At 34.2% G+C, this 10,616-nt stretch overlaps 1 protein-coding gene across 1 annotated transcript; it reads left to right on the plus strand.

The window, feature by feature from the left end:
- Positions 1 to 612: 612 nt before the first annotated feature.
- Positions 613 to 10,362, plus strand: LOC143635157 (homeobox-leucine zipper protein HDG5-like). The gene is made up of 12 exons (XM_077103040.1): positions 613 to 862; positions 1,358 to 1,482; positions 1,673 to 1,851; positions 1,979 to 2,096; positions 3,408 to 3,584; positions 4,129 to 4,623; positions 4,735 to 4,836; positions 4,960 to 5,172; positions 7,467 to 7,638; positions 7,713 to 7,981; positions 8,528 to 8,623; positions 9,533 to 10,362. Exons 2-12 carry the CDS (start codon positions 1,369 to 1,371, stop codon positions 10,013 to 10,015), a joined length of 2,418 nt encoding a protein of 805 aa, XP_076959155.1. The 5' UTR covers positions 613 to 862; positions 1,358 to 1,368; the 3' UTR covers positions 10,016 to 10,362.
- Positions 10,363 to 10,616: the final 254 nt, after the last annotated feature.

The following is a 10,616-nucleotide window of genomic DNA, read 5'->3' on the forward strand; positions in this document are numbered from 1 at the left end:
AACTTTACAGCATAACAATTGCATTACACATTAAACAGCATTTGCCTGCTTGACATCAGTATATATGTTTTAGACAAATAACTATATACACTATATTGTAATTTAAAATTTTGGATTTATATATTTGTAAAGAGACAAGGAATTAGTTACAAGTCTTTCTTACAAACATTTAAGTAATTAAACGTCAACCCACATATTCAATCTACTGTAATTTGTGGCTTACAACATTACAACATAGCAATTTTACTCCACATTAAACAACATTTGCTTACTTGACATCAGTATGTATTAGACAAATAATATATATACACTATATTATAATTTAAAATTTTGGATTTATATATTTGTAAAAAAACAAGAAATTAGTTACAAGGAATTAATTAGTAATCAAAAGTCAACATATAATCTGAACAGGGTAATTTGGTGCATATAACGTAACATAACAATGTTATTACACATTAAACAACATTTGCATGCTTGATATCAATATGTTCAAGACAAATAAATATATACTCTATATTAAAATTTAAAATTTTGGATTTATACTAGTTTGACCAACATTTTCTGTTTGTTTTCATGCTGTTAAGTAATTAATTAATCTTATAACAATTCCAGCATACATCTACGCGTGTTTATCTATTAATATTTTAAAAATATAAAAAAGTTTAGCTGACTTTCATATAAGAAACGCTCGCATGATCAAATGAGATGTTGCCACGTGTAAGAAACAGCCAGGTAGGTCAAGAGTAGTCAATCGGTTTCCTCTGAGTGTATTTAAGTGCTCATTTACCACCAACTCAAACCCACAAAAGTTACAAGAAAGAGAAAGAAGAGCTTCATATCAGAAATTACACCCACAGTGGTAATTAACTTCATTACTAGTCTCTCTTTCTTGAATCGTTTTCAATTCTACAGTTCCATACACACTCTCTCTCCTCATTCTATCTCTATATGTATATGTATATATATGTATGTCTGTGTAAATCTATAAATCAATATAAATTCATCTATCATGGTGGTTTTAAAAATGGGATATATATATTGGACTTTGACTGTTTCATTTTCAGTGGTTGAAAAACTCAAAAATGTCAACCAAAAAAAAAAAAAAATTTTCATTTACTTTGTCTTTGTTTCTTGATTTCTTGATTTCGAGTCTAGAACCAAGTAATTGATAATTTCATTTCAATGTAATTTTCATCTTTTTTGGTTTTTTCTGTATAATTTCATCTATATAATATTTTAACTAAAAAGTAAAAGATACAAAATATATATTGATGGGAAAAAAATAAAAAGAATAATATCATCTATATATTGCACATTAATCATGTATATATGATTCTTAGTGATCTTTTTGTAGAGGAAATTAAGATGTTTGGAGACTGTCAAGTGATGTCAAACATGGGTGGTGGAAGTGGACTTTCATCTGAATCCATTTACCCTAACTTCAACTTCATGCCTTACTCCGATTTTTCATCAATTTCTGTAATCTCCCTCTCTCTCTCTCTCTAATATGTGTATATATAATTTGTATTGTAAAAAGAAAAGATAATAATAATAATAATAATAATAATAATAACTTTGAAGCCTTGTCTCAGTGAAAGCAGTCTCTCACATGACTTCAACTGGATACCTTTGTTTATTTATTTATGTGTGGTATATATATGAAATGCAGAAAGAAGACTTGGATAACAAGGTGAGACTAGGGAAGGAGGACATGGAAAGCGGTTCGGGAAGTGACCAAATCGAAGGAGGGATGTCGGGAAACGAGGTGGATACCGATCAACAACAACCGCCTTCGAAGAAGAAGCGTTATCATAGGCACACAGCTCACCAGATCCAAGAAATGGAAGCGTATGTGCGGATATCTTTTAGTCATTATATATATATCACATTAAACAAAAAGAAAACATGTTATTTGCTTATATAGTATATTATTAATTAATAAGGTTTGAATTAATGTTGTTGTTGTTTTGGGCAGGTTGTTTAAGGAATGTCCACATCCAGATGACAAGAGAAGGCTGAGGTTAAGCCAAGAGCTTGGGCTTAAGCCGCGCCAAGTCAAGTTTTGGTTCCAAAACCGGCGTACTCAATTGAAGGTACATCGACCTTTGTTTGTTCTAGCTACTCTTGTTGGGTGTACATGTTGTTTTCTTGGCTAAACCTAAAATTTAATGTCTACTGTTGAAACGAACATACATCCAGTACAGATATCAAGAAGACGTGTTTTTCATTTTTCATTACTTATTTATTTTTATTATTTGTTTATGGAAAATTAAATTGTGTTTGTAGAAAGTTAAAATTGTTTTGGTTTTTGTCTAATATAAGTTTTTTCAAAAATTAAAATTTACAAAATGAGATTAACTTCATTTTGAAAGATTTTATTCTAATCGGTATTGCACGTGTTTTTTTTATTTTTGATTAAAGAAAACAAAGACAAGGAGATTGTGTGAATATATTGTATTCAAGAAAATAACAAAAATAGCACCACATACATCCTCTCTCTCACACACATGCATGCGTGTTATATTGGATTTGGTTTGCTTGTATTTATTAAAACGATATATATACACAAGCTAGCACCATTAATTATTTAAATTCCTAATCAGATTTACAAATATATAAAAAAAAGTTATATTGAAGATTCTTTCATATCATGAAAAAGTGATGCGTATATATACGGGAAATTAAAATGAAATAAAAAACATAAATAATCTACATAAAAGGCAAATAATCATCACTTGTATTTTTGTTGGTAACCAATTTTTTTAATAATTAAAGATACACGAGTTAAATTTATTATTTAAAAAAACATGGACACTACAAAAAAAACTTACTTCATCTTTTGTTCTTAAGATATAAATGCTGTCAGACTAGTTCCATAAGTTTGTTTTTTAATAAATATGATAATATCATTTAATTTCTCTTGAGTACTTGAAATAATGTGGAACTTGGTAGGGGTCGGGTCCGGGTTGTGTAAGCGTACGTTAGCCACAGCTATGAGAGCTTCGGTGACTGTAGAGATGCATTTACTATATTTGGTTGGTTACCCATTAATATGCGCTGGTGGGGGTAAACAGTCAACCCCTACACCTCTTACAACATGACTACATGAGCTTTCCAAAAGGGCAGCAGCAGTATATAGCACTTTTAATACATATATCCTTTTAGGGTTAGGGTTTTAATGTTATCTTACACACTTGCTACTTGTTACTATACTAAAATGTGTGACTGATCAATTATTGGGCTCCACTTATGTGGTATCATTATTATTATTGCTCATGTATATATGTACCAGCCATATGCACGCCCTACAACAATTATATCGTGTATATTATGCATTATTATTATTAATTGCACCTTAAGTGTATGAGACGCGTGCTTCTAAGTGAATTTAACTTATTTTGTAGGCACAACAAGACCGGTCAGATAATGCTCATCTTAGAAACGATAATGACATTCTACGAAATAAAAACAGCCGACTGGAAAGTGTGTTGCGTTCACTTGTTTGCTCTAACTGCGGAGGGTCTTCGACATCTCTTGATGAGCAACAGCTCCGCTTGGAAAACGCTCGACTCAAAGAGGAGGTAACTATGTTTGATTAATTGTATTTATTAAGGAAATACAATAATAATACGATTAATATCTAACAAGGTTACATTCAATAATCCTAATCAATTATGTATTTCCTTAATAGTATTAAACTAGTAACTTCAGTTATTCCGTATTTTCAAATCATATGATATACGCTGTTTTACGTGCGCTATACACCTGTATACATATGCTACTATATAGCATGTAATTTAGCTTCACTTATTTAAAATTTGTAAAATGACAAACATTCCCATAACATTTTTTTATAACTATAGTAATAAAAATATTTGCTAACATTTGGACTTGATCATATTTGGGGTGGCTTGTAACATTGTCTTGATATCGAGTGAACTTAGTTATAAGTGCAATACATTATTTTAAATAAACAACTTATGTTTTTGCTTAAGTGTCTGTTTAATACATCATTAGAAGATATTTGGACAACGTATCTTCATCGTACGCTTTTTAACAGTCCACAACGAATAAGGTTGTAATCTGATTAATCGTGACCAACATTAAATGAGTGTTTTCCTGCAGTTGGATCAGCGTCTCTTCCTTTTGACAAGACTTTGTGGTGGTAATCCAATGCAAACTCAAGGACCGAGTCATTTATCTCCACTGATGACCAATAACCTGAACCTGGATATGAATGTGTATCCTAGACCATTTGAACAAGATGACATGCCAAACTGCAATGATATTATGCAGATCAATCCTTTAATGGCACCTGAAGGTCCCAATTTTGCTGTTCCCAACGGCTTGATCATCATGGATGGCGAAAAGCCTATTGCGATCCAGTATGCACTCTCGTTCATGGACGAAGTTGTTAAGATGTGCAGGACTGGAGAACCACTTTGGACTCAGGTTAATGATGCTGGCAAAGAAGTGCTTAATTTTGATGAACATGCTAAGATGTTCCCAAGTATGATTAGCAGGAAAACTGATTCAAATGAGTTGAGATATGAAGCTTCTCGCGCTAGCTCAGTTGTGATTATTAACAGTGTCACTCTGGTTGATGCTTTTCTTAATGCAGTAAGTCACCAGCAGACTGTTCATGTTTTTACCATTTATATATGTTTTTTATCTGGTTTGGAAATAAATATTTTGGTAGGTTTTTAATCTTTCCTGATTTGGAAATTACAGGATAAATGGATGGAGTTGTTTCCATCAATCATCTCGCGTGCGAGAACCCTTCAAGTCATCACTTCTGGTGTTAATGGAACTCCAAATGGTTCCCTGCAGCTGGTAAGTATGCATACTTTTTAGTGGGGGTAAATTAGTAAATTGGATGGCATGGTGAATATTAAGTGTTATCCAAAACTTGGTTGAATTTATAGAAATTTTGATGAACTTGTTTGTTATGAACAGATGTATGCTGAGCTACAAGTGTTGTCTCCAATTGTGCCAACTAGAGAAATTCATTTCCTTCGGTATTGTGCACGAAATTCGGACGATGGAAGTTGGGTGATCGTTGATTTCCCGCTAGAAAGCTTTCACGAGACTTACCAGCCATCACTAACCGGATACAAGCGTCACCCCTCTGGTTGCATTATACAGGACATGCCTAATGGATATTCAAGGGTGAGAATCTATGTCATTTTTATACTTTTTGTTAATGTTTCTTCATATTAATGTTGGAAATTCATCATCATCATCATCATCGTACTCAGTATATCCCACCAATAGCAATGCTATGGTAGGGTCTGAGGAGGGTAAGATGTAGACAGCCTTACCTCTATCCCATAGGGATAGAGAGGCTGCTTCCGGTGAGACCCCGGCTCGATAGTAGTTTTGCATCAAGCCTTGGACATAAGGCACATAGCACTCAATCATCGGGACACCGGCTGATCGGTGCATGTGCCCTTGTCTTTCGGCTATCAACGCCACCACATGATGCCTGATTAACCTTCCGCCACTTTTAACGTTATTTTCACGAGATTAGTAAAATAACGTCAAAATTAGTGCAATGTTACTTTTGCCCACCTGAGGGTTCACACATATATACATTATATGCGCGCACCGCAAGCAGGGCGTTAATGTTGGAAATTAAAAAAAGGAATTGATCAAACCGAACGGTAAGACGATAGACATGCAGGGAATTGAAGAACAACTCTTGAACTCTTTTATTAATCAAACTTGAAAAATTAAACGGGCCTCAAAGACCCTTATTAATACTATATTAATAAACAAAGCCTAATTTGATACGAACTCGACTAGACCCAAACCAATAAACATAATAAACCTGAAAACCAAACTACAAATTATATAACTAGGACTCTTTAACTCAAGGTTCCTAGGAGAGCTTTCTGAACTTGGTCAGCCCCTAGGTACTGAGTCTGGAGTGCCTCCCACATGTCTTTTGCCTTCTTGTTCTTTGCAACTTGAAGCAAAATGTCTTCGGATAGAGATTGGAAAATATATACTCTGGCCAGTTTATTCTTCCTTTCATCGATTGCATCTCCTATCACCTAGTTTATAGTTTTCCAAAGGTCATGAGCATCCAGGATTGAATAATTTCCTTCTGGGCCGATACGTTTGCAATTGCAGACATGTTTTTAAAGTTAAGATATTTTGACTTATACTAATTACAAAAACAAAAAACCTTCCAAAAGCACTCTGCTCCTTTATTTAACAGTTGCTCGATTAAATACAACCCTTCTGATCTCTTTCCTTTATTTCTTTCTAATTGACCAAATTCATTTCGATTAAGTGAATCAAGAAACCGAACATGATATTGCATAAACCGTATGCGACTCTCTTTTATTAATAATAAATGAGACTCGTATGTTAATTACAATACTGAATAAAACAAATAAACCTAAGCCTTATTTATAAGCAGCTAGAAACTTAAGCGATGGGACAACTAGAACCAACCCATACTAATACAAAATAAACAATTCCATAAATAACTATACATAGGCACTTAGATATCATCTTTGGTATCTGAACTTTAGATCTCTACCATAACCGTCCCTTGGGATCTTCCTTACCACCTTGTGTTTTTCGCATTAACCATCCGCGTCCTTCAAGTTGGTATTGAATCAAGTTTCACAAATCACACCAACGTTTTCTTGATCGGTACACACATGACCACACCACTCTTTTTTCTGTTTGAGCACACTGCTCTATTCGTTTGAGCACGCTACTACTTGGAACATGCCTTTCCTTTCTTCGACACACTGTCAAGTTCTTCATGTTTCAGCCTTTCGTAAAAAAAAAAAAAGCAAACCTGGTTTATTAATTGAGACAACAATATTTCGGTTCTTGAGCTGCCACTGCTTTTAAGAAAAATGAAACCTTGGTCAGTTCTTGCAACTGATGATCGACCTTTTCCTTTTCTGTACTTTTTGGCTAGAGACAATGACCTGTTGCAGGTTCTTGGTCGCTGCTACTGATCGAGTTTGTTTATTCTGCACGGTTATATATTGATCTTGGTTCCCTTCAACTAATCTTGAGTCTCTTGTTAGTCCTTTGGTAATATGGTTTGATTCTGAAATCAATTGTTGGAAAAAACAATTGATAATCGTAGGATAAGTTTATAAACATGCAAGGAATTTAAAAACAATCTTCGACTCTTTTGTTAATTACACTCGGCAAATTTAAAGACTCACAAAAACCCTTATTTGTACTAGATAAATAAAGAAAACTTAAGTCTGATACGAACTCAACTAGACTCAAACCAATAAACATAATAAACCAGAAATTCAAACTTTAGATCATTAAATGATATGTGTAAACTAGGACTCATTGATTCAACTTCAACCAGTTGATTATCCATCTTGTATCTTTCAAATTCTTCTACCTTTACCTTTTTTTCAGAATTATCCTTTTCAATTAATCTTGTTATATACTTGTGAACCATTTTATTGATTCAGGTTACTTGGGTTGAGCATGCTGAGGCTGAGAATGAGCTACTGGTCCATGGGATCTTCACTGAGTATGTTAGCAGTGGAATGGCATTTGGAGCTCGACGGTGGCTAGCTGTCTTACAACGCCAATGCGAGAGGCTTGCAAGTCTTATGGCCCGAAACATAGCCGACATTGGAGGTACCATCAATTCATCAAACTTGTATTTATTAATACCATGATATGATATTTATATTAATGTATGTTTACTGCAGCAATAAAAACACCAGAAGCAAGAAAAAATTTGATGAATCTGGCTCAGAGGATGGTGAGGATGTTCTGCCTTCACATCACTAGCTCATGTGCGCAAACATGGACAGCCCTTTCGGATTCAGCCGAGGAGACAGTTCGAATAACAACTAGAGCAGTCACTGAACCAGGCCAGCCCAATGGTTTGGTCCTGACTGCAGTATCAACAATGTGGCTTCCTCATCCTCATTATCAAGTTTTTGAGCTCTTGAGGGATGAACGCAGCCGATCTCAGGTTCGTGATAATATTTATGCACACAAATGTTTATAGATTTAAATTCTTTGGCAGATGTTATAAAGTGGTTGCTGCTGAAAACGGTTTTAGTTAGGCCTGTAAACGAACATAAAGTGATAACCACTAAAAGTAAACATGAATATCCAAATGATTCTAAAATATGAAAATCAAATTAATCTGAATGAATATTTAAGCACGCATAATGTACAAACGTTAATGAACAAAAAAAAATGTGGTCAGGTTTGTATGTTTATTAAATGAACGAACATAACGAACTTCGTATTGAATGGTTCAATGAATGTTTTGTTTATTCTGAAAATAATATTATTTGGTTGAAGCAATATATGATGTTATATAGACTAAACTACACTGAGGTGGCTTTTGATCTACTTCCTTGTAAGTTAACTTGTTCTGTGTGGCTCATTTGATTCATTAAAGAGTAACACTTAATTACATATTCACGCTTAATTAATTACTATAAATAAATGGGCCAAAATTGTCACGTCTCTAGTTCTAATATATATGTTGCTGCATCAAAAATGGCAGCTTGATATTCTCTCAAATGGGAATCCATTGGAAGAGGTGGCTCACATTGCAAACGGTTCGCATCCAGGAAATTGTATCTCCTTGCTTCGTGTGAATGTAAGTTTATTATACCCTGAATCTCTAATCATTGCTAAAAAAGTTGATCATATTTCCAACTGAGTATCACCAACGGAATTGTTCATGAGTACTTAAGTACTCATTTGTTTAGTAGTGAATAAATCGTTTTTTTTAACTACTAAACTAGTGCATATATCCGACGGAATCATACTCATTTGTTTAGTAGTGAATATATCATTTTGTTATTTTTTTAATCACTAAACTAGTGCATATTTCCGACGGAGTCATACTCATTTGTTTAGTAGTGAATACATTGTTTTATCATTTTTTAATTGCTAAACTTACGGAGTCATACTCATGTGTTTAGTAGTGAATAAATCGTTTTATTATTTTTTAACTACTTAGGGCATATTTACGACGGAGTCATACTCATTTGTTTAATAGTGAATAAATCGTTTTATTATTTTTTTAATTACTAAACTAGTGCATATTTCCGACGAAGTCATGCTCATTTGTATAACTGTGAATAAATAGTTTTATTACTTTTTAACTATTAAACTAGTGCATATTTCTAACGGAATCATACTCATCTGTTTAATAGCGAATTTTTTATTTGCTAAACTAGTGCATATTTCTGACGAAGTCATACTCATTTGTTTAGCGATCATTGCTAAAAAGTATCATATTTCCGGCTGAGTATTAACGAAGGAATCATTATCGGATACTCATTAATTTATTTAGTAGGGAATAAATCATTTTATTATTTCTTGAATCTGTAATAACTACTAAACTAATGACCAGCCGAATAATCCATCAAGTGATACTTCTTTGTTTAGGAGTTAATGAAATCGTTTGATTTAATTTTGAAAGCCCAAATTTCTTAAACATGGAAAATAATAATTAGTAGATCTTACAAAACTTCTAACAATGCATCACTTTCTTAAACAGGTGGCTAGTAACTCATCACAGAATGTTGAGCTGGTGCTGCAGGAGAGCTGCATCGATGACTCGGGCAGCCTCGTGGTGTACTCCACAGTCGAGGTTGATTCCATCCAACTCGCCATGAACGGTGGAGATTCTTCATGCATCCCTCTCCTCCCTCTAGGGTTTGTCATCATCCCAGTGGGGCAGAACCCTAATGGCGCCACCAACACCGAATCAGGAGGAGGCTGCTTACTTACATTGGGACTACAAGTGTTGGCTAACTCCATGCCCAATGCCAAACCAAGCCTTTTGAGCGCCAACACAGTCAACAACCACATTCAAGCTACAATGCAGCAGATCATCACCGCCCTTGCGAGTAACAACATCCGCGGCGGTAGCATTGTTGATGTTGATGATGGCAACCATGTCGGTGGCTTTGACGGGCCACCAACGGCTACCAGGCCATCCAAGAAAGTTGATTCAAGCGCGGGTTCAAAGGTTAACTAATTAACTATTAGTTAACCAAAAAAGATATGGCTAGTTATGCTTTGTTTTTTTTTCTTTCCTTTTTTTCTTGTTTTTGAGTAAGTCTAAAACTCTATGGTATGCAAGTATGCATGCATGAGTGTGGTCTGTGTAGGGTAGAGTTAAAAGGGTAATAAGGTCTTTAACTTGCAAGACATTATGAAGGGTCAGAGTTTAATGAAGAGAGGTGGTTGGTAGGTAGAGAGTCTGCAGCAACAATCAATGGAAGGTGGTGGGGAAGAGAGTGCATGTTAACGAGGGTAGTCAAGAGCGCACCAGATAAGTTCCAAGGATATATGGTTCGGGAATTGACTTTCTTTGACTTTTGTGTTTTGTACCCACCCCCTTTGAGACTGAAATTTGTCATTTCCTTTGCTTTTAAAATGTTGATTGACTTTATAATATATTAAATGTTATATATGTTTAGGAAGTGGGTTGAGTATATATATGTTGATATCATACTTCGTGTTTGGGATTGATTATTTGAGTCTTCTTATAACTTATTAATTAATTTGTTAAAAAGTTAATAAGTTATATAAGTTGTTTGGTAAATAAAAAGGACTTGTGAATTTTAACTTATTAA

Source organism: Bidens hawaiensis, unplaced genomic scaffold (assembly GCF_021521415.1).
Source record: "Bidens hawaiensis isolate Kalapana, Puna unplaced genomic scaffold, B.hawaiensis_p1.1 tig00007412_1, whole genome shotgun sequence".
NCBI lineage: Eukaryota > Viridiplantae > Streptophyta > Magnoliopsida > Asterales > Asteraceae > Bidens > Bidens hawaiensis.

Excerpts from the sequence above, each read along its gene's own strand:
- LOC143635157 (XM_077103040.1), top strand. The coding sequence starts at position 1,369 with ATGTTTGGAGACTGTCAAGTGATGTCAAACATGGGTGGTGGAAGTGGA. Across the intron at positions 2,097-3,407 it reads ACCGGCGTACTCAATTGAAG|GCACAACAAGACCGGTCAGA; the intron begins GTACATCGACCT and ends CTTATTTTGTAG. Across the intron at positions 7,639-7,712 it reads AAACATAGCCGACATTGGAG|CAATAAAAACACCAGAAGCA; the intron begins GTACCATCAATT and ends TGTTTACTGCAG.